At 39.6% G+C, this 25,341-nt stretch overlaps 1 protein-coding gene across 1 annotated transcript in view; it reads left to right on the top strand.

The window, feature by feature from the left end:
- The first annotated feature begins 2,101 nt into the window (after nucleotides 1-2,101).
- LOC311266742 (calsyntenin-2-like) overlaps nucleotides 2,102-25,341 on the top strand; it is a 151,844-nt gene continuing 128,604 nt past the window's right edge. The window contains exon 1 of the mRNA XM_084369264.1: nucleotides 2,102-2,288. Coding sequence (XP_084225390.1) covers nucleotides 2,216-2,288 — 73 coding nt within the window. The 5' untranslated portion in view covers nucleotides 2,102-2,215. The remainder of the gene's footprint in view (nucleotides 2,289-25,341) is intronic.

Here is a 25,341-nt window from a genome sequence, read left to right as displayed (position 1 = left end):
CATACCAGAGAGAAGTTTGTCTGAGCCAAACATCTGTGATACCACACCACAATTAGTGCAGATAGACAGAAAGGGAGCCCACAGATTCATTTACTGTGATTGAGGGAACATTTTGTGATTTGACTTGTTTTGAGGGTAATACTTGTGACATGAGGTTAACGTGTCAGATTGATGATGTGACAACCATGCAGGCCTAGTGTGCCCTGACAGCATCGCTGGTTCAGTGGTCTGTTTGTATACTGATCAGACTAATCAAGATCTTAGGGTTAACAATTGTGTGTGTTTTTTTGTTTTTAAAGTTAGATTCAGGTTCCTATGGCAGTGAGGTTTCAGTACCTTAATCTGTTAATCTATTTACTAATAAATGAATAATTTAGCAGTCATAAACTGTTAAATAATGAATGAGTCATAAACTGTTTGTGCTTGTGGGAGAACCTGTAAAAAGCAGAAAGTCAAAAAGATAATCAGCTTGTGAGTGTTGAGAGTAAAATGGATATTTGCCAATGCCATAACTTCAGTGATGCCAGTGTGATATACCTCCTCTGTCTCCTGTCCTGAATGATTCCTGAGCTCATGGTTTTGACCACAATTAGAAGGACAATCTGCTCATTGCACCATCTTTCCCGCATCATTGCTCTGCTGTAACTTAGCTGCCACTACCCATGGAAACAGCCAATTGGGAATGTGTGTGTGTAAGTGACTATGTGTGCATGTAAATGTGGTCCTGCATGCCTGTGTGTGTATGTGTGTGTGTGTCTGTTCTATCTTTGTTATCCTCTTAACTCACTTGAGGTCTGCCCTCTCTCTCTCTCTCTAATCCCCAGAACGCACTCCCACACCCAACAGAAGACGAAACATGGGGGAATAATTGAGGAACATACGGCCGTTAGAGAGAGCCAGTGATTCTGCCACAGGGTGAAAACTGAAAGACTCAAATCTGTGAGGGGGAGTATAGCTGCGCTGTTTGGGCACTTGTTAGGAGGATACAGCTGGAAAAACATCATGCAGCAGCTGCTTCATTCGATTATGAAAGGAGTGATGCTGTAAGAAAATGAAAAAAACAACAACAACTGCAGTCGATGTTACTCCTCAATTAACGTGATATCTTTCTACATTTCCCAACTTACACAGGCAATTAATGCAGGATGACAGCTAATAAACTGACTCAAGGATGCACCGTGGCTGCTGACTAATCTGAATATCAAAATGTGAAGCCCCTGATCTAATATCAAATCTGATCTTGTCTCTGTATGTATTATGATGCAAATGTTAGTTACATAGATTTCTCACTTATCCATGCTTGTCTTGTAGTGAATACTGGATTATTCTCCCTCTTCAGGCCTCTTAAATGATTCATGCAAAGCAGGGAAAAAAATAGTTTTTGGTCCAACAGGTTCCAATTAATAGACATTTGGGCAGGAAATTGCTTTGTTTTATCGGGTCACAAGCCAGAAAGCTTGGAGAAGTTTCATGCGTTAAAACACCCGAATAACAGGATAATTAAAGTTCTCTGTGTGGTTTATTTTCAAGAATGTGTGCGTGATGCCTTGCCTTGCCATAGCTCGGGGTTTATTGAATTGATTAAACAACTGCAGCTGTATTCCTGCAATCACTGGCAGCTAACTGGCAGGCCTTTCTCCGGGTGGTGTCAATATCAATCATTTTCCCCTCTCAACACCAAACTAGCAGCACATTCACACTCATCTCACTCCAGCACATCCTTTTCTCCACACCTCTTCCCCTCATTCTCCCTTATTAATAGTTTTGTCAAGTTAGCTAGGTTTAGCCCGAAAAGGACGGTTTTACTCTTCAACATAAAAGTCTACAATGTGTCATACTTGAAGGAAACATATTTCAGAGCGCCTGTGATTACTTGTGTGTGAAATGGCGCTTTTTTGAAAATGTTTTTTTTACTTTGTATAATTTTGGTCTCGTTTTAGCCCCGTTTTTTGATATAATTCAACATGAACGGTCGGTTATGTTTTATTTTGAAAAGTCTTAACCGGAAACGTTGTTTTATTGACGCTATTAAACGTCACACGCTCTCTCTCTCTCTCTCTCTCCTTTCTTACAGTACTCAGTGAGTGTCTCTCGACCCGCCGAGCAGCCCTCGCGCGCCCGGCCAGTTGAAAACATCCTCGCGCTCGGGAGGTGCTCCAGGATTTGAGAAGAGGAGCGGACGGGCAGACACCATCACCTCCACGGCTCGACAACCATGCAGACACTCGGGCTCCCGTTTCTGCTGTTCTGGCTCGTCTGGGGCCACTCCTGCGCTCTCGGCGGCAAAGGTAGGAACACGAAAAAAGAAAATTGTTCAGGAGAAATTAACTTGGCTTCAGTGTTTCGCTGGTTTTTCGCGTTTGAGTTGCGCAAGTTTAGCGGCGCGAGCGACAGCCGTTGAACAACTTCGTCGCCATTTAGGTGTTTTTTTTTTGTTTTTGAATTTTTGGGCTGTCTCAAGTGAAGTTGTGCTAAATGTTTTTCTGTTTTCTTTTTTGGGGGAAATATGACTTGTCAGTCAAAGTTACGTTTTGGCAGAGAGGAGAGCAGTTAGCAAGACAGGTGTTCAGTTTGGTGCTTCAGCTTCTTGATGGGATAAATGAAATAAAGATTTATGAATAACCGCCATTATAGAAATTAGGGCCACTACTGAGTAATTGTTTGCTTTAAGCTAAAACATGACAGATAATAGTGGAAAAACAGCCATGAAAATGTAGGCTAACATTAAGAAAACCTTAATATAAGCTATTAAATTGAATCTCTTCAGTACATAAAATGAAAAGTAAAAGATTCTCACAAAAAAAGAAACTTGAACTAGAGTATGGTTGGTGTTTTAAGCGATATTTTGTCTATTAGGCTAACTAACGTTTAAAAAATATTAGATTTAAGGTCTGTATTAAAGGCTGATCCTCACAAACAAGAAAGTTAAACTAGAAAATGGTTGGTGCTCAAACAACTAATGTTTTGTCAGATATATTTCGTCTCTTCGACTAACTGACATTTAGAAACCCCTAAATAAAAAATTTAATTTAGGCTATGTATTAATATTATATATATATATAATAATGAAAAAGCAGCAGATCATCACAAGCAGAGACTTGCACTATGAAAATGTGTTTGAAAAAATGACTTAAACAATCAATTAATTAATTAAATATCAGACATGTTGTCAATTGACTAATCAGTTGACACTAATTGACCAATCGTTCAGCTCTAATGATAGGCACAACTCACCACTGTCTCCCTAACTCACTATAGGTATTTATATATGTCACCCTTAAAGATCTTCCCCACAGACTATTATTATGTCTTGGAGGCAACCTTACATGCCTCAGTTGCTTTTGAAATGATTAACACCATGAACATAATATTTACCGAGGATATCAGCGGTCGTGTTGCCGGTCATCATTGAGTGGTTGGCCAGTGAACTGAAGATGATTTCTGTCTATGATAATCGTTTTGTGCTCGAGGAGGGCAGCCATGGTCAGGGCGTTGTATTCAATCACACCCTCACCCTGTGATACTCTCTCTGCCTCTCTCTCTCTCTCTGCCACTCACTCTGCCCCTCTCTCTCTCTCTCTCTCTCTCTCTCTCTCTCTCTCACACACACATAGCGTCGGCTGGTGTTGCCTATGAAGGGCAGCGGCGGTTTACAGTGGTATTAATTGGGTCTCTGGAGTGAGAGCGCAGGGCTGACTGGCTGTCTGCGCTCAACCAAACATTATCAGTTTTTTTCCCTGTTTATAAAAGACCTCCATATGGCCGTGAGCCATAGGGAAGGCTAACTAGGTTCAGACTATCTTCACAGAGGAGCCTGTTTTCTTTAGAGACCCCAATGACTCACTTAATTGACTCAGTGAAAGGTAAATGTGATGTGTAAACACCTTGATTGCTATATGCTTCACGTACTGTAAATATCCACGGTTATCATTCTCTATGGAGTGCACACGTTTTATGAAATGGCTGAATTTGCATTGACTCAGTAATAAAAGCAAGGTAATCTCTTAGATTGTGATAATACTTGGCATTAAAGTACAGCCATTTCCATTTTAAAAGCAACGGATCACGGCCTCTGTGTGCCGCCCGCCTGGCTGGATGTCTGCTTGGGGTATGAGAGGGACACCGAGAGTGAGTTTTTGTGTGTGTGAGTGTAGATTTGGTATTTACAAGCTCAGCAGAATACAGTAAACATGAGACAAAGGCCTGCTGCTGAATACCTTTACATAAGAAGTCAGGAAATAGACCAGAGCAGATGAATGCCAGAGAACACAGACTGAGAGGATTAGAGGGGCGCTGAAAGAGAAAGAAAGGGAGGAAAAAAAAAAAAAAAAAAATCGAAAACAAGATCAGATTTATGGGTGTCTTTTCAACAGAGCCGTCTAGCTGCATTATCCTCGCTGGAACATAAATCGTGAAAGCGATGTGGAACACAGAAGCATAACTCAGGTTTTCCTCTTCTGTGCAATGACTGGTGAAACAATGTCTGACGGGAACTCTTCGGCCCGTCCTGTCGCTCTTTTCCTCTTTACTGTCATTCATTTCCTTTCTATTTCTCTTGTCTTTCCTCCGCTGTCTCACTCGTGCTTTTCCTCCTGTCTCTCTCTCTCTCTCTCTCTCTCTCCCCCCCTTTGACTCCACATCACTGTTTGGTTGCTTCGCTCCGTTGAGCTGATGCCATTCAGAGGGCAAATGTCACAGAGAGAGAGAAGTGTTTCGTCATTCTCCTCCTCACTTCTCTTTCCAAGCTCGAGCAGTCTTGGTCCTGATTTCCAAAGCCGATTCTACCTCTCTCTCTCTCTCTCTTTCTCTTTCTCCACAGCCATGGATTCAATTTCAAAGTTTTATGGGCTTAAGTGAGATGTATAAATGGCGAGGCAGTCTTCTTTCTGTCTTACTTTGCCTTTTCTCATCTGGAGAGTGTCACATTCTCACTCTATCCCGGGTACCTCTATTACCGACCCCCTCCTCAGTCCCATCTATATTCTCTCCCTTTCCTAGCCTGTCCAGACTTTTCCCGTCTTTTACTCCTGTTGTACCTTTTCTCAGCCTCCCTCCAACTTCTCTCTTATTTGCCATCTGCAGTTTTGTTTTTTAAATGCCTCACAAAGTAGAAAAAAAGACATGTTTGCTTTGTGTTGAAAGACGTGCGCATGAGTTGCAATGGCAGGCAGTTGTGTTGAAGAAGACGGAGTACCCTTGTGCTTTGCACTGGCATTTATAAGTGTGCAGAGGATCGTCAGGTCTGTGTGCTGCTGGAAGTATATGCAAATTAGGGCAGATATGTAAATTAATGTCCTAATTTGGATGTTAATTACTCAGCACGGCTAATTATAATATGTCTGATGAGGCGTAAGGTGGAGGAGAGGAGTGAGAATGGAAGGGCTGCCATAGGATGATGTATGTGTGGTGATCAGAGAATGAGTGTGTCTGTTGTGTGTGTGTGTGTGTATGTGACAGACACAGAGAGGTGTTTGTGTTTAGGGCTGTGTGTATATGCCAGTATTACACCAGCTGGTCCAATGGCCCCGGTGGGGCTTTCTGGTTAGTGCTGCTCAATATGTGGTGGATAAACATTGCATGCAGTCCTGACTTCTGAGAGACACCCTCTGCATTCTCTTCCCCGTTCTGTCACTAATGACGCGACACACACACTTGCACACCCGGTCACTCCTTGAAACTATCTGAGTAAACAGTTTTTATCTCTTAATAAAGACACACACATATTTTCCCCTTCAAGCTTCACCAGGTGGCTGATTGTCAGTGAATGGCTGCTGTGGTGCCGTAGAGGAGACAGAGAAAGTAATGGGAGAGGAACGAGCAAAAAGAGGAAAAAAAAGGAACATGATTTTCTTTTTTCAACCTTATGTAACGTGCCTGATGATTCTCTATAATTATTTCATCACAACCCTTTCACATTTTTATTTCATAATTTTCCTCTGTATGCTTTAGGGACACAAATGTATTAGACATCAAGAGATTAAGAAACACAGTTTGCTTTGTCTCCTGCAAAATGGCCATGTACTTGTAGGAGGGAGGGGTGGTATTTGACAACATGACAATGAGACTTCTTTTTCTGAATCACTTTAAAAGTTTACCTACATAGTGTTGCTTTAACTGTACTTTAATGCACACACGCTTGCTTGCCTTAACTTTCTGTTTTGCTCTCTCTCGTCAGCAGTTTGTTTTATAAGTTGCTTCAAAAAACTCACCTCATGTTCGGGATTTTTTCAGCCCTGATTCCCTTTTCATAACAGGAAGCTTGTCATTAATTATGCAGCCTTTTGGAAACTATGAAAACCAGTGGGGTACTGAATGACTTTGCAACAACCAGGTGCACTTACAAGCTTTTACGAAACAACGGCGTACAAGGCCAACATTAAATAGGAGAGGTTGCATCACAGTCATTGCATTTGTAGGAGGGACATGTTATTAGAGAACATCGCTCTCCCTTTGTTGCTATGTGCTTCCCTGCAGAGTGTGTGAGTGTCTGTAGATGAGAGGGGTAGAGCGAGGGCAGGTTGTCCAATAGTTAACTGATCATGGTTGAAGTTGTTCTCTCAGACTGCTAAAAAAATGAAAGAGAAAGTGCTGAAATAGGCCTTGGTGACTGTTAATATACCTTGGTCGGCCAGCACAAGTTCAGTCTATGGTTGCGTTCTAAATTGCATACACAATGCAGCTGCCCTTGCAAAGTACATACTGTTGCCTGCAGTGTATGTACTTCAGTTCGGCTTCAGGTTTGTCTCAAGCTTTAGTCAGTCCCACTTAAGGACATGTCATGTCATTAGTGGGAAGTGTGAATTAACTCAGTGTAATGTTAAGGCTCAGGAGAGAAGCCCTCATATCAACTGGGTGCAGCCGAGTCACAATCAGTTTGCCCCGCAGCTCCAACGGGTCTCTGTTGCATTTAAACTAAGGTCTCAAACTAAGTCGAGCGTCTTCAAGCAGCCACTTTTCTAATAGTGTTTAAAACTGCTTGCCCTGCACACAATCGAAGTTCATTTGTAATCGATGTGGTAAGAGATCCTTTTTGGTTATACATGACACATTTTTTTTCTTTGAACATGTTTTTATTGTTAATCAAACAGTAATTACATCATACACAGTATTTTCCCTAGCACAGTCCCTCCAAAATTGTACACATAACACAGCATTGTCCTGGGACACAAATCTGGTAGTACAAATGGATAAAAATAAATAAAAACATCTTTTATAACGAAAAAATCCACCAAAAAACAGAGAAAAATAAAAACCAGACAACAGAGTCTCCCTTGAGCATTCAACCATGTTTTCTTTGTCTCGGAAATGCCTTCCAAAATATATTGGATATCCTAGATATCCACATAATCAAGGAATGCATGCCACAGTTCTTACTTTCCTTTTTACTTTGCCCTTTATTTTTTACAAAGTTCTGTGTACTAAAAGATGAAGCCAATAATGAATGAACTATATCTTTAATTATTTTAATTTCATGACAATAAATAGAGGCATTTAGAGCCATACTGTATGTAAGCCACGAGTGAGACGCTCATACATCTGGTGGACATTGGTGCAGAGGACCAGAATTCTCTATGCGCGAGTTTAAGAATAAGAATAAGCTTTGTTGGTCACATACAAGCATACTTAGTACAATGTAGTGAAACTTCATTCTCTACATTAAACCCACCCCTGAGGAGCAGTGGATAGCCACCGTACGGCGCCCGTGGACCAAAACTTCCACAGAAACAGCCATGTAACTGTGGCAAGAGTAGTAGGAGCATCGGCATCGGATGACCTGAGAATTAGACTGTAAAATTAACCCTTTTTTTCTGAATCGGTATAATTTCATTAATTTCACTCATCATATCTCAAAAAATATCTCTTTATGTAAAGTGAAATCTAATAAAAATTTTCCAACGAGGCCCATTGATTCTGTTTTTAATTTGAGTTTGCTCTCACCCACATTACAACCAAAATGCTAAAAAATAGCCTTGTGTTGGCAGCAAGAGCACATTTCAGTGCAAATAAGAGGGAGGATGAGTGCCTCTGGACTATTATAGAGTGGAAAATCTTGTCTTCAGGTGAGATATTTTTTAGTGCTTTTAGTCTTGATAAGTCTAAGCATGCAAAATCACCGATTTGGAAAATAGCTGGTCCTCCATCAGAGTTTGGCTGAATAAAGCAGTATGATTACAGACTGAGCTGAGGCACAGTGCTTCTACTGTGTCCCATGAGCTGGTGTCATTGAAATGTTTTCTATTGTCTTTATGTACACAGGCTCAACAATCCTTTAATAAACAATAGACGGCGGTCTGTTGTGACTCATGATAAAGCCTGAAGTTATGAAGACATGCACCACTGCGCACTGTTTTAATTATAATTCCAATACAAACTTATTAGCCTGCTGTGTATTTGTACACCTAATAAAATGTGTTAGCATTGCAGTGTGTGCTCATGTTCAACCAAATAAGAAACACGCACAGATACACATGCACACACGCAAGCGCACCCACTCACACATTGATTGAGTCATCTCCTTCATCTCCCTTTCAAGTTGTCCTGTGTGGGCCTTGCTGTACGCTTTGAAATGGCTTTATATTTGATTTTTCTATTGCTTTTGATTCCCTCCAGTAGCGACCATGAAAGAGCCATGTATTTTCCACCATGAGATATGATTCTGGAGATGTTTTACAACCACAGGTTTGTGTGAGTGTTGGAGAGGTAGGCTACAAAGTGAAACTACATAGTGTAACATCACAGGTGCAACTGCAAGTCATGCCAAAGGGATTTCTTTTCAGTTTTCTAATACTTTGCCTACAAGGCGACGCAGTGTGTGACTGAAAAACAAATCATTTTTAAGACAACAAAGGAATATTTTGAGAGGAGACAGAACATCACCGTGTGTATCTGTGTGTGTATTAAAAACAGACAAGAAAGATGAGTTTGTGTGGCTTTGCTCACACCTTCAGTCACGTTCGGATGCATGCACACACCTGGTGTACCTGAAGCTACAATCACTGCTGAGGAAGAAAGGAATCACAGCAGGGAGGGAAAATGAAAGCATGTCCTCAAGAAGAAAGGTTTTAATTTTCATGAGTCATCAGTCAGACAAGTTATCTGTTTCTCTCCGTCTATCTTCCTGTTCCTACCTCGAGGACTTTCTCCTCCTACCACCCCACCTGTCTCCGTCTGTGCCATTGACTTTGCCTCTCTTTGCTTCTCCCCTCCTTGCAGCAGCACATTAGATATGAGTTTTTGGGTTTGTGTGTGTGTCGAAGCAAATATCCCTGTTTCTCCTCTCGGATCACTTTCGTATTTTCATCTTCTTCTTCCTTTGTAAGGCTGCCAGTCTTGAGCCTCACCTCACTACAGAGAGCATGTCCTCACCTCTACCATCGCCCTTCATGTCTCCCTTTTTGTACTCTGCCTCGTCTGCTCCCTGTCCCCTCTCCTTCCTCACCTAGTCTCTTCTAGTGTTGCATTTATAAATCTTTTAGAAGATGCAAGTGTAACTATGTGTTGAGGTGACATCGCTGCCTCCAAATCTGTGTTTGCAATCCATCATAACAACTTATTATGTACCAGTATGTCTACTTGAGACACCTACTAATTAGGTGCGTCATGCCTCCCTGGCTAAGTTTACATTTATAATCTGTTGCTATGTGGCATGAAAAGAAATGAAACTTCGTATTACAAACTAATTAAAAGTAGATTAGTTCAGTTGACTGAGAGCGGAACATATGCTTCTATATTTCTTCTTGTCATATAACCTAGAAACTGTTTTAGCTTAGTTTCCTAATTTCCTAATTAAATGATCTCTTTGATGTTAGAGTAAAAGAAATACATTTTCATTGATTCAAATCTTACTTTCCTTAATTAATCTACACTGAAGAGGGAAAAGTTATAAAATAAATAATCATTTACCGTATTTAGAAATGGGTAGTATTTTGAATTTTATTCTTGTGTTTAGTTGTTTGTTGTTTAATTCAAAATGATGCTCAGAGACCAGTGGGAATAAGAGAAGCTGGTTTATTTTCTGTTCTCTCTGGTCCTTCAAAAAAAAAGTGTCTTTCAGGACAAAGCACACTTTCTTCTTCCTCTTTCTTCTTTTTTGTTGCGGTGTGTTATCTCTTTTTTCGGCTTACCTCGCACATGCTCTTCAGCTTTCATTGTGTGCAGCACAGGTGGGAGAGCTATGACATGTTTTTGGCAGGAAATAAATATATGAAAAGGACAAGATTATTTCTAGTTTAGTAAAACATACAGTATACTTCATTTCTTTTTTGCTGTTGCAGAGGTCTAAATTGACATAGTCTGAACACAGTAATTGTAATATCCTTAAAAAAGGCTTCCTCATATTGTAACCACATGCTTATTTATCTACTTATTACTATGCACATCAAAACCTGCCATGGTTTAGCACCTGCTCAAATATTGACTTTTCCGAGTCACTGGTTTCTGTAACAGGAAGTGTTCTCCAGAGAGTTAATGACCTCATTTGTGTTATCCTCAAAGTATATTTCAAAGTATAATTTGTTGTGTGCGTGTGTGTGTGTGTGTGTGTCCACATGAAATATGAACTGTGTGCGAAGGGCTTATGAGGCCATTTACACTGTATTCCCATGAAATAAGTAGTGCGATTGTGAGTCACCTACTTCATGTTTCCCTGATCCATAAATTTCGACGTGTCAGAACAGAGCCTCTATTTCCGATTTGTAATTTACTCCCCATGTTTGGCTTTGTTTTTCCATTTGCAGTGTTTTTGATGTATAGTCTGGCGTTGCCCTCTGAGTCATTTGGTCCTCCTCCTCCTCCTCCTCCTCCACACTTACTATGTGCTCATCTGACCTTTCAACCAAAACCTGCCTGCTGACTCCGTCCTGTTGTCGGTTCTCCACCAAGCCGTTTAACTTGCATACTCTCTTTCTCTCTACCTCTCTTTCTCTGTTTGTCCCGGAGGAATGAGCCCTATTTTACCACCCACCACTCTTGTGTCAGCAAATCAACATTTCCCTTGTCACAACAGATGACTTTTAATTTTTACTTACTCTGGTGTAACGACATTTTCCGTTTATTTTATTCACGGTCCACAGCTTTTGCTATTACAACTCTGTTCCCTGTCAGCAAAAAATCCTATTAATCTTTCTGCAATTTCAGCATTGTTTTTGCACAGTCTGATAATGGTGCTTACCCAGGTTTTTACAGCTCATTATTGTTAATCAATTGACATTCGGAATCGCACATGCAAAATGAAACATCCCTTTTATCAGAAAGAGCTTGGCTGGGCCTTTGGGCATTATAACGTACAAAATCACGCCACAGCTTACCCTCACATACAACACGTCTTTGTCTGAGGTGGTAATTCCACCTTCGAAGGGATGAGGAACAACTGAGAGGGGGCTGCAGGTGATAGGACAAAGTGTTAATAGTGCTTTGTATTGTAAGGTTATGTAGTATGATTATGTGTTAACGTAATTGGTTTGTTCATGAAAAGATAATTGAATCCTTATACACGCATCTGGTGAGTCAGGATGCCATTACTGTGGTGTAATCACAGTCTCCCTACAATATCTGCGCATTTAAATGCTTGGTTCAACCGACAATCCAAATCCTGAAGACTCTACATTTAAAACCATTAATAACAAATAAAAGTAGCAAATCCTTATACTGGATTGCCCTGTTTTGACAGTCCAAACCCCAGATAGAAATATTAAGTTTATTATGATATAAAACGGAGAAAAAAAAGCAAGAAATCTCCATATTTTAGAGGCTGAAATGGCATTTTTTTGCTGATTGACCAATCAATTAGTTGACTAATGTTTCAGCTTTTCAGTATAAAGAAAAGGAAAATAAACAAGTATAAATTCTCCATTTTCTATCTCTGTCTGTCCCTCTCTCTGTTCTGTCTGATTAGACAGATGCAGCAGAAGAAAACATTTGTATTATGTTTTTGCGAGACAGTGAAACGAGTCCTGTTTTTAAATAAACTTTTATGCATAGTTTTTGAGAGACAAAGACTGACAGATCAAAGAACTGATGGTCTCCCAAACAAAAAGCCTAGCATGAAGAAGTAAGAACGTCCTCCTCAGTCTACCTGTCACAATTAACCCACGACTGAACTGCTAAATATCTATTAAAATGCCAGGGCTTTGTGTGTGGATTGCTCACCCCCATATCTCTGTGGCACTTGTTCTCTGTAATTATAGTCAATTTTCTTCACAAGCAGACAATGACGTTATTGTATCGAGTTGAAAAGACAGCGCCACCATACTGGCACGTCAGAGTGGAGTGCAAGAATTACTTCTGATCGTTGAAAACAAGGGAAGACTTGAAACAGTCAGCCTCCTCGCTATGGCAACATACACTTAATATCATCCCCCAGAGACCAAATATTTTACTTTTCACCAGAACGCAATTGTCAGAATTCTGCTTTTCTCTTCCACATTATTGGACGAGTAAATTCAACTCTACAGACAATAAAAACTTTACAGCTTTCATTTCAGCATTTGTGCCATCCAGTGGCAACATTGACTCTGTTGCTGAAATATGTTGTACATTTATAAAGCAATCGAAGTGGAGCACCTTGCAATGATAAATGTATCCTTCATAAGCCTGTTACATTGTGTTGAAAATCAGTTATTATTCACCTTTAAAGCTTGGATTGGCTTTGTTCTTAACCTGTGATAACACTTTATTACATGTCACAGGAGATGGATATTTATTGAGAGGGTTTTTTTAAAGGGAATCCGGTGCCCCAGAGGCATTTCTGTGAGGAGGGAGGAGGAGGAGTAGAGGGTCACAGATGAAATAGCCAGAATGAAAGTGCATGGAAGTGAATAAAAGAGCACTGATCACACTGCTGATGTATCGGTTTGGGATGTATTAGCATTAAAACACATCATCAATCCTCTCTCCTCCCGTCCTCTCCTCTCTTCCCTTGTGACCGCTCACCCGTTGCACTTTATTTAAAGTAATTGGCCAGAAAATGGTTCAGAGTTGTCAGAAAGTACCCCTCTTAGCAGCTATGGTAGCTCCAAGCATGCTACTTAGGGATGTAACGGCTGTTTGCCTTTATTGGACATGAGCGTGTTTGTCTCTCTGCCTCCCTCCTTCATACCTTCTCTCCTACAGCTGCCCTTTTCCCCCATGGCCCTTGCACTGACATCCTTCCTCCTTCACTCATGCACAATTAAACACACATACACACACATACACACATACACACACACACACACACACACACACACACACATGCACATTCACTTAGCAGCTCCTCAGCCTCTGTAATAAGGCTGCTGTCCTCCCCAGTAATAGGGATCAGCTGTGAGAGGAGCAGTCCAAGATGGCAGCTCCACAAAGCATCAGACAGATGCTTGTGGATGAGACAAATCAGGGAGAAGATGGCAAGCTTACTCCCCCTGTTAACCCCCCCGACCTTTGTCTCTCTTCCTTCTTTCTGCCCACTTGTATGACTGATACTCTTGGCTTGCTCACACCGGTAGCAACGAGGCCGAGATGTCATACAATATTTAAGAGCTACACTGTTTACCTCTCAAGGTGCTGTTTGCCTCTCTCAAGCATCATTTCTTTATTTAGACAGTAGCCTGGAGAAGCAAAGTGAAGGGAAAACACTGGTAATTGCTTTGGGAGTCATGACAGAAATTCAACCATCGTGGATTTTACCGGCTCTTACAGGCATTCTAGTATCATTATATCCAGAAGACTCTCTTCTTTTACTTCTTTGTTATTCCGACTGCCTTTGAGAAACGAGGACGATTTTGTGGCCGTGGTGCGATTTGGAAAAAATACGAGGCGGTGATGCTGCCCTCTTTGTTACTGCAGAATATGTAATTCATCCCTGTTGTCAAGATATTGATTTTAGGAGAAAAGTGATGATAAACAATGTTTTCTCTCCCAACCTGATCCCTGTGGTAGATTAAAACAAACTGCGGAGAGTAATGTGGCTTGGCTTATTATTAAATTCAGAAAATGCCCTCCACAGTCTTCTTGTGGCACTATGGGAATATAATACTCCAAATATATCACAGTCACTCCTGTAGCGACCTCACCCACAATATTTCTTATGCTGAGAGATGACGTAAAAAACAAATGCCATGAAGACAATGTTTGCAACGCTGTGAAATTTCACACAAATGTCTATTGTACCTCAGAATTTACAATTCATCTGGCAAGTCTGAAGTGTTGAGCTGTATCTCATTATCAGATGTACAGAGCAGAATGAATATGGTTTTACACTTGTTGTCATGGCTTTCACATTGCAGCAGACTGACATAATTTGCCATCAAGTTGTTCGAGAGCTCACCAATAATCCATATACACTATCCTCAGGTTAACTCTTATTATACAGTCCATCGTATGCATGCCCGACTTAGTCACCTCCAGTGTCCACATAGAAGTGCAGCTTTCCTGTTAAAGATGAAAGAAGTGATGGAGGACAGAGTTACATCAAAACATATGAGAGAAAAAATAATCAAACCAGGCGAGAACAGGAGGGCTGCATCGTAGACAATGTGAAGAGGGTGCAAAAGCCAAGGACAGAAGAGAAGCGAGATGTTAGAGAGAAAGAGAGAGGCGGCAGAGATAAGGAAAAGAATTTTTAAAAAATGACGGGAAGAGGGAAGATAAAGGGAGAGAGGCCAAGCTGGTGTGGTGATGTTTGCCATTGCCACTCATTGTTTGGCGGTGTGAGCGGTCGGCGGGAAGCCCCAGAGCGATTCATCATGATTATGTGGTGGTAGGCAGGTAATGTCACGGCAAGCAGGGCTGGGCACACTCGAGGCGGAGGCTGCTGCTATTTCTGGGCATCTGTTTTTGCCAGCCAGGATCTAGTTGGTCACATCAGGCTGCGTTGTGTCTCAGCTGTGCCCTCTGGATATCTCTTCTGTTTTCCTTTTTTTCAGTTTGGCTCTTGAAAATGTCTCTTATGCTGGTATTTGTTCTTCCGGTTCCACACGATGTGTTGCTTTTACATTTACAAATCGATGCCATGTTTTAGCTTTCTGCGTCGTTGTTTTGGGTTATTTTTACTCCCCACTCCTATCTGTCGTCTCACACACAGCTTTAGCGACTCATTAAAGATGTTTTTAAATGTCAAATGTCAAATTCTGTCTCCGTCTGTTCGGCTCTCACCTCCCTCTCCCCTCCTGCTCTCCCTTTTTCTGTGATTCTCTATCTTTACCCTTCTCGTGTCTCTGACTTCTTTTGTGGCATTTGCTGTCATTTCTTACCTTGATCATTTACATCTCTTTTATGTTCCTCTCTTTACCGATCCCAGTCAGACACCTTTCGCTTCTTCCAAAAACAGCTCACAGTGCAGTGATGAACCCTAGTGCTTATTTGTCCAAATGTCAGCAGTTTCGTACATAAACCAGATGTTGTCGTGTGTGTGTGTGTGTGTGTGTGTGTGTGTGTGTGAACTTGAAGAAGAAATCTCTTGAACAAGAAATCTCTGGTGCTTGTAACTTTTTGTGTGCATGCTTGCAGCTTTTCCGTGTTCATCTCATAGCTGTAGGTGGGTGTTTTTGGAGCAGTCAAACACAAACTCACACACACACTCACACATATACATACACAGGGTAGTGTCATCTGCACTTCCTGTACACTAAGTCTCTAATGCACAGTGTGGTGGTAGGGAAGTCTAAATGATTAATGATTGCCTCCTTGGTGTGTCTGCCAAGGCTGCAGCTAAAACCAGTGTCATTCTCTGTTACTGCTGTCACTCCATGAATATTGTATAGGTTATGGACTTGCTTGCCTCAAAATAAGTCCAGCTCTGTACATCTGCCACCACTCATGTTTTAATCCATTTCAGTGTCCAGCCAATTATTTACTTATCTGATGTGTTCGTTATAAAAATAAGGATCTAGAGCATTTCTTTCGAAGTAATGCTCCCCTTTGCCCTCCCTACTGCCAGTTAATGCTCTGCAACATTAGTTCAAACTACACCCAGTTGATCTTTAAGATCTTTCCTGGGAAAACAGGACATATTTCATTTTACATTTACAGCAGCTGTTACAACAGTTGCTGTTTGGAAAATGGGAAGTGAAGAGTTAGCACAAGCAGCATTAACCATTACAGCCAACAGGACAACAAATTCATGCCCAGACTCCTAATGTTCGTCTCCCTTTTTAACCCTTTCTCATGCTGTGCTTCTGACTGGCAATTTCTTCCGCTAGTTTCCCGATTTCATAGTGATACAAATCAAAGGGAGTGCCAGTTTCTTGTGGGACTGCTCCTGTGCTCAGGACTGCTCCACTTGGTGTGAGACCTTCCTCTCTTTTTGACATTCGCCCCCTGTCTCACCTGCCCACCCTCATACCGATAAAATCTTAATCTAAATTTAGTCTATAAGGTTAAACTTTGTCTGTAAAAATATTGCAATATGATCGTCATAAAAGTACTTCATATTTTATTGCGCATATTATACTACTGGGTGGCTGCATCACATCTTTGAAGCGACAGTTAACCAGCTTTCTTAACATTTGTAGTGGTTGCTTACTTTTTTTTTCTGAGGCAACATTTGACTAGTAATAATTGTTTAAATGAATAATTTCTGGTGCCAACTAGCGAAGGATAGCAATGTTTAAATGACTAGTCGACTAGTCACACACATCCCTAACTGTGGCACATGGTTCATGAATACCCACACTGTAGTTTATTTTGTGTCAGTCCTACATACACTGTTGTAAATATTCACTGCCTCACCAAATGTGTATTCGTTCATGGCTGAAAATACTTGCAAACAGATGCACTTTACTTTGAATTTAGATAACATTTGCTACAAAACTGCATTGTCAAGTTTTGTTTTGGTAATTATTTAGCCTTTTCAAATCGTGAAGATATATATCTCTGAGCCGTTATTTTTATGTCTTCAGTATGAACAAATGTGCTTGGGGTTGATTGCCACAGACAGGAGAGGGAAGTAGGATGGCATTATGAGACTGTTGGTTTCGATGTATGTATGGAATTGGTTGACAATGAAAAAACAGAATGACCTCAGCCTTATCCTTTAAAGGATACTCCCAACGATTTAGCAGCACACTTCCATAAAGTTTGGGGCTTTACAGAGACAGATTTTAAGAAAAGAATGGTTTAAATCGAACCATCAAAGCCTGAAATATCCTGACTTTTAGTCTCTAGTATGGGTCAAGCTCTTAAAAACCCTGGATTCTACACTTTCCACGATGTAATTCGAGTGCAGCTTTCATTAGACTCTCTCCACCTCCTAAATTCCCACTTCTTTCAAGCACCACACCTCCAAGCCTAAACTGAGACAATGATAACATCTCCAGGGATGTTCTTTTAACATCGGAAAGCTTCTTGAAACTGAGCTTCATGTGTAAAATGCCTCTTTAAGATGAAGTTGCATGAAAAGATTTCACAGTACTGGACACATTTTTGACTCATAAATCAGTGCACAAACTTATTGGCAATGAGCATTTGGCAGCAAAGATGGCAAAGATAAAAAAGATTTGCAAATTGCTATTTCATGTTGACTATATCTATTAAACTGTGTGCCTAAAAACTTGGGAGGTACTGTCAAAGTCATCATTTGCTATAATCACTTAGTTGACAGTCTATATTCCTGAAAAGTATTAGCGTGTTAGCATGCTGCTATGTGCCCTAAGGTGCTCTTGAATATGATTACCTGTCTGCAGTGTTGCACTGTCAGCACAGTCTCGGAGGCAAACGGAGCAGAACGTCATTTAGATTTTTTTATCCTGACATAGTGTGCTTGGACAGCTGTTTAGCAGAGTGTGGATACTGTGTGCTTCTTCTCCATGATATTATGCAGAAGTACTGATGGGTAAGTATGGTCTGTGTTATGTGTGCTTTACAAATGTTTCTTTATTTTCCTTCTCTTTCACGGTAATGCTGTTGATGTTAATTTGATTTTGTTCTTAATTACACCACTGATATGCAAAACAACCGCAATCAACACCCTCTCACCCAGCCGTACACTGTCATTTACAGCCACAGTGAGCTCACTTGCATCTCTGGATAACACTTGTGATAATGAATAACTCTGAATAACATCAGTCCTTAACATACATTAAACAACTGAACTCGAGGTGAGAGTGATGTATTGCAAACTGTTCTCATGAACACTAATGCCGCTGTTGGGGTTTGGGTTTTTCCCTCAAATATCCATTTTAAAGTAATTAAGTGGCCTAGTTATAGCCTATGTAACTTCTGAAAACTTGTATTCATTTCTGTAACTAGGTTGTCATTGAAGTTATTTATATAATCTATATTTCCACAGAGAGAGTTTCCTACAGTGTTTCTAGTGTCTCCCAGTTCTGGTAAATAGGACTTCTCCCAGTGTTCGGGCAGTGTCTCGCAGTGGTTTGTATGGTTTTGTGGAGGGTAAAGCCAGACCAGTAGTGGATTAATGAGGATGATAGTTATTGACATTTGAGAGTTTAATTTAAGAAAAGTAGATTTTTGAGTCAAATAATGACGGTTTGGGATGGTGTCCGACCCGTCCTACAATCCCAAAGCATCATTATTTTACGAGTTGGGAATGAGACTCAAAAATCATCTTTTCTTACAAATAGCACTTTTAAATACAGGATAATACAAAATAGTCACTGCTAGCTGCAGTTGACTCACACATGGCTAAATGTTGTTGCTTTGTCTATGCACTATATTGCTATGCTGCGATTTGATTAGATGATGTTGTTGTCATGTCCTTCATGTTGCTATTTTGACCCTGTCATGGCTAGGTCTCACTTGTACAAGAGATTTTAATCTCAATTTGACTTCCTATTGAAATAAAGGTCATGTATAAATGAAAAAAAATCCAAAAACAACTTTTGTACATGGAAAACAAAATGTTGTTCGACCAGTTTAATAATTGAAGGGACATACAGTAAAAGGAAACCTCTGGACAACAGTTAAATGAGAATATAAGAAATCACCAGTCATTGGTAAAATAAATCAGAAGCTTAGCATCAAAAGTTGTAGTTCAATAACGATCTCTGCTCACATATGCTTTTCTATTTAAACTCAAAGGGTATTTGGGGCTAAACATGGTTACCCATATTTTCAACCCAGATATTTCAGACACATTTCAACCCTGGAATTTTTATTTTGATGACACTCCTCTGTTGTGTTGTCAAAGGATTGAAATATTGATACAGATTGATTCCAAATATTTTAATGGTTTCAATACTCACTTTCCTAAGTATTGATATTCTCTCCTACAGCAACGGCCCCCATTCAGTGTTAAATTAACTCATATGTTATTGTGCTACACACAGTACCTTGGCCTTGTTATATTTATCTTTTAATACACATCTAAAATGTTATGTTAATTTGTCCCTGTGGTATCGAACATGATGTTAAGTTTAGATATTTTTCAAGGTATTGTGTTGAAGGCAGACATTCCTGTATCCTGACCTCCTGTAAAACTATTTAAAATGTAAATAATACATTTGGTGAGTGACTGTTTTTATCTTCGGTAAAATAGCCCTTATTAAAGGAAAACTGAAGATGAAACAAGATTTATTGAACACATCCATATATACTTTAATGGATGGGAACTGTTTTGACAGAATTCGGCATGATTGCTGAAATGACTATGGTCAAAGATATTATCAGCTTTTAAATATTGATGTTCTTCGTCAGAATCTAATGTAATGTAATGTGTTCCTGTAGTAATCCAGACTTGTTGTTTTGCACCCTGAAATAAGACCGGGGCTGATGGATAGAGTTTGAATATATGACTAAATTATGCCCACTTGGACCCCCCCCCCCACACACACACTTCAAGTTCACCACACTAGCGTATTTGGAAGTCAGCCATAGCCTCCTCTTTGAGCTCACACCATGAAAAGGTCTAAGCTTATCAGAGTTTTTAATAGATGAAGCACATTTGCCTTAAGTGTCTAAAAACTGATTAGCTATTCATCGTGCTTCACCCCTGTTTAGGCTTCAAACGCCAAGTTGCATTTCCCTGATGCAAAACAGTGTGATAGAAAGCAAGTGCAGCTGTGGCACAAACTGAAACATCTTTCAAGTCTTAATTTTAGCAGATGCTGAATCAAAAACAGTCTCACAGCTGTGCTATTATTTCCATAAACAGTCGGGGAAAAAACCTGCAGAGGGCTTTCTTTCACTGACTTCATTTCAGACAGTTAATGGACTATTTGGACATTCGAGTTTTTGTAGGGCATTAAAAGAAAGCCACTGCGATTACCTTGATCACAGTTATTTCATTGAATATCAGTCTGTTTTCCCTAAGAGTATCTGGTCAACAAGAGACATTAATGGGACCTGTTTGGCCTAATGGTCAGGTGAGGGGGCTGGCAGCTTTCAGATAAATGGCTCTTAATCACTTAAATATCGTTCTCCTTTATGCTCCTCTCTCTCTCTACAAGTGCTGCTGCGTTCTGTTCAGGTAATGACCCGGGAGCTGTACAAAGGGTCTTTGTATTTCAGCCTTAACTGCCCACAAACAAAAATAAATATACTCAAAGCTGATTCAGTTTGTCCTCCACCATCGACCACTGGTCAGTACAGACTGTGCTGTTCTTCTTTCACAGTATTAAATTCTTTTTTGGCTTTTTATTAGTGCGAGGCAAGTGAATAATAGAAGACATCAGACATGATGAGACCAGACAAAAGAAATATTAAAAGACAACATGAAAAAAAAGAGAGGCTTTATGAAATTAATAGAAGGAACCTGAATAAAAATTGAATAGAAACATTTAGATTTCCGTATTGTCACACGCACACAAGTATGTGTACTGTTTGTGTGTGTATGACAAATACAAACGAAAAAGCTCCAAGGGAGCATCTGTGGTCCGGCCCCAGGGACAAATGGGCGTTGGGGTGGAACAGGTCTTGACAGCTGGGTCAGGCCAGATTTTGTTTTATTTGTTTGTTTATTTATTTATTTAAAAATGTATCCATCTATTTATCTGTTTTGGTTATATTTAGTTTTGTTTGTTTTTCTTTTATCCCCCTCCACAACATGCCACCACTCATACCGGAGGCAGCCTGATCATGTGGGTCTGAAAGCAGCTTTCTACTTGAAAGTAATTGTGGGTTATGAAAGGGTTGAAGAGATGAATCATATATAATAAAAGGTAGCTTAATAAAAATGAAAATATATAAAGAATCGAAACAAACAAACAAAAAGTGTTAATGAGCAAGGAAATGTTGGTGTATGGTACATGACGATAATAATGATAAAAGAGTCATAAAGGAACAAAAATATAAAAAAAGAAGAAAGAAGGAGAGTAAAAGGTATATTTTGAGTCTGGAAGTGTCCTGTAAATGAAAAATCACTTGAATTCTGTCCTTATTCTTCCTCTTATACTTATCCGTTTCTTTCAAACTCTCATTCACTCCTGCAAGGCCATTTGTAGATTAGTACTGAGCGGTACAACTCTTTATTAATGTGACTTTTCTTCCAGTTTTCAAGCTTTAAAGACTGATGGTTCAATGGCCCTTTGAGGTGATATTTATTTTAAATAATCAATAGCAATTCAAATTAGTTAATCACTAGAGTAATATGAAGCATCAGTTAACACACTGCTTAAGAAATGTGATAGACAACAGAGAGTATGGCCTCGACATAGATTGGTAGATTACACTTTGAAATGAAAGCCAGCTTACACAGTCAGAGTCTATCTTCAAGACATTACAGTCAATCTAAATCAATTATTTGTAAGTAATGACTGAAAACAATAACATTAATACGTCTTTTAATGCTGGTGTTGTCCAGTGTTAATGAAAAATTTCCAGCACAGTGTGTCAAACCTTATCTTTGTTGTTCTTCCTTCCTGTGGGATTTCAGTGCTGTCCTGCAGTATTAAACTAAATGTCGACAGGTAGCAGCCGAGGAAGACAGGAAATTGACATTGAGCTTTCAGAAATCCTCCCCTGAGCGATTCTGTTTGGTGATGATATTGGACGAGTTTGAAGGTTTCGCACTCACACAAGAGCCGTATCACATAAACCGTGCAAACTGTGCACACGTGCATGCACAATTACAGTGTGCACCAAACAGGCCAGCAATTACCATAATACAGAAACAGACTGACAGACTGAGTGAGACACAGGCGGGCCAGCAGGTGGTGGGAAGACAGACAGAAACTCTGAGAGAGGGAAGGGCAGCCAATGTTTGACTTTCACACAGTTAAAAGGACAGAGAAACAAGCAGATGAAAAGTTGCTCACAAGCTCAAACACACAAACAGATCGGCATTCTTCAAGGTTAAGTATTCCCATTAGAGTGATTTTGAGGCTGTAATTTCTTTCCTTTTTGATCCAAAACCGACTAATAAGGTGGAAAGCTTTCAGATTTTTTCAACCAAAAGACGGCCAATAGGCTTTTTTCAAGGTTTACATCAGTTGCAGCCTTCTAGCATCCGTCCAAATCTTTATAGATGAACTGTGCAGTATTAAATAAGAAGTATTAGAAACACCAGCTGCAACTTTACAATAAACAATTGCTTAATAAATGGTTGAAATTAAGTATTTCATAGTTAATACTATTTGCTAAAGTTTACTTAACTATAAAATTACCATCTATTAATAATGGTTATTATAAAGTATTACCAGTCCTGTGATATTTAATTTAATCTCCCAGTCCTAGCTTTTATGAAGTAAACGCTGAGATATATATCAAGTATCATGACACAGCCTAAAAATATTTTCCGATTTGTATTTTAAAGGGGCAGTATTAGTTTTGGAGAGGAAATTCAAACTCAGAATTTTAATATTTGCTTAATTCATATTTTTTCCATAACTGAACAAACAAGCTGTTCTAAGAGGAAAATAAGGTCCCCAGAGACAAAAAGGTGGCAGGGTCCGCCAAATATAAACAAAGTAAAACAATATAAAATTGTGTTGTCCTTTTTTTTTTTTTTGGCCTTTTTCATGGCTTTCTTTAGCCTCTGTACATGGGACACGCGCTCTACCATGTGAGCCATGTTGTCCTTTAAGGTCAGTTTGTTTGTTCAGCTTATTCAGTCATGAAAACAAGCTTGTTTATTTAGTTTGTTTCGGCATAAAATTCTGATTAAAATTTCTTCCCCAAAACTACATGGTGCACCTTTATGGCCATTTCGCCTAGACCTACTATATGGTCTTCCAGCCAAACTCGATGTGGTGTATTGGCCCGGCGCCTGGTTTGGGGTTGCCCTTGTCAGCTCAGATATCATCGTTGATGGATGGTACTGTTGGTTTTTCCGGGGCTTGTGTTTGTGGTTTATAGAAAATAAAGAGTTTTCTTGCACTGGCCTTAGGCTCATCACACGTTCCCAGGTTCCCTTTGTATGCTGCGATATGCTGACTGTACGATTTGGTAACAAGCTTTAATCAACGACTGTGCATTAAAGACATAATGAAACAACATTTTGTAAAAATGACAGGCAGTGAATGTGATGCAGTATTCTCGGGAGAACACCACCTGGGTGGATTTATAATAGGCTAAGATTAATACAAGGGCGGAGTAGTTCATTTTCATCATCACATTGTTGGGGGTTTATTTGTGGTAGGGGAAACATTGTTTTTGCTGTTCAAAGAGCTGATACTACATTACACAGAAAAATATGTTTGCTATCTGTGAACATACTCTAAGTAAGATAAAATGAGATGGTACATCTTTGGAAACAAAAGGTCTGAGTAATTTTGTGTCTACCCGCAGAGTGGTTTCTTGCCTCTCCCCGTCTTTTTGTCTTTTCCTTCCTTGTGTTCTTTCTCTGCTCTGACACAAGATAAGAGCAAAATACATTATTGGACAACCGGATGATTTCTGATTTGATTTCACTTCCTGGAAGACTGCGTTAGGCAGACCAAAACAGCCTGGGAGAGAAAAGAGAAATAATCCTTCACTCCGTCTCCTTATTTCACCCCCTTCTTCCCAAACTCCTTTTTCTCCCCTTTGTCTCTCTTCTTCCTCCACTCCGAACAACTTTGTGGCTGGGTGATGGTGGCGGTGGGTGGGTTGTCACATTTAGTATTTCTGTGATGAATGTCTTTCTGTTGTAGAATTCGCAGATGCTTGGTTTTATTCCACTCATCATTCAAGTTAAATATTCTGTAACCTAAAACAAAAAGATTCTTCTTCTTGTCTCAGCAGGCTTCCACTGCCTATGTGCTGTGTACACTTAACCTTTAAACAGTGTATTATTAGTCTCTTTTATCATATTTTGTAATGAGCTGTCTTTTGTTCGTTTTGTTTCTTGTCTTTTGAAAACTCTAAAGAAAATGACAGGATTCAGTAAGCAGTAAATTATTGTTTTACGTTGAGCTATTTCTTTAATGAGGACCATGACATACAAGGTTAGCTGGGTTTCTTCTACCTTGAATACATCGTTAAATTCCTCACTGCTGTGCACGCTCATCCATGCTGCATGACAGCATGTTTCTATTCTTGCTCAAGAGGTGATAGTGAATAGACCTTGTGTTTTTTCAACTTGCTGTCAGATCTTCATGTTTTACCTTATGGTAACATTCATGGCATTTATTTAGCTTTTTCCCAGAGATAAAAATGAGGAGAGGCAGGAATATTTGAGTAGACAGAGGTCCAGCTCAAAGATTTAACATCTTTAGACGACCAAGCCACCACTGAGCTTATTACTAACACTTATCTTGAAAAGTCAGTGCATCCTTTGGTGGCAGAACCCCAAAGTATTGTTCACAATTCCATATGTAGCTTTCTATTTAGATTCCACCTTAATTAATTTGAAATCATGATGTTATTTACACTTGAATAGCTTTATTAATCACTCAGCATAGCTAAATAGTCTTCAGGTTTTATATGAATATAGACCAAATTAGCTCCGACTAGAGAGGACAAGTTTATTTTCAGTTGAAGTTAAAGAATGTGCAGGAAAAATATTGTTAAAATCCTGTTATCGTAGAATAAAATAATTGTTAACAATTATTCCAGAATCACTTTTTATCCTAATCTTAATACATGTTGTCCAATGCAGTGGACATTTACGCAACTCCTTCAAAATCCCATTGGACAAACATTACTGGCATGATTTATCACTTTGTTGAAGAGTAAAAATAAACCTTAAAAGATAGTAATTTGTTGATTTATACATTAAAGGTTAAAGGACAAAGATCTAATATAAGGATTCTTATATTTCCTCGTCATCCCTCCCTCTCACCATCCACTCCATCACCGTCTTTCCAATCTCCTTTAAGATAGCTGTTGATTTACTTCTCCTACACTTTTATTTCTGATGCATTGATTGTCTGTTTGTGTCTTAAGTGTCCATTTTCTTTTCATTACTCTGGAGATACTTGAGAATGATATGTATTTTATATTTATGTATATCTGTGAGTGACACACTGCACCCCTTATTGAATTGGTCGA

This window comes from Pagrus pagrus (genome assembly GCF_965226575.1).
Source record: "Pagrus pagrus genome assembly, chromosome: 12".
Lineage (NCBI taxonomy): Eukaryota > Metazoa > Chordata > Actinopteri > Spariformes > Sparidae > Pagrus > Pagrus pagrus.
This window is presented reverse-complemented; position numbering and strand designations above follow the sequence as displayed.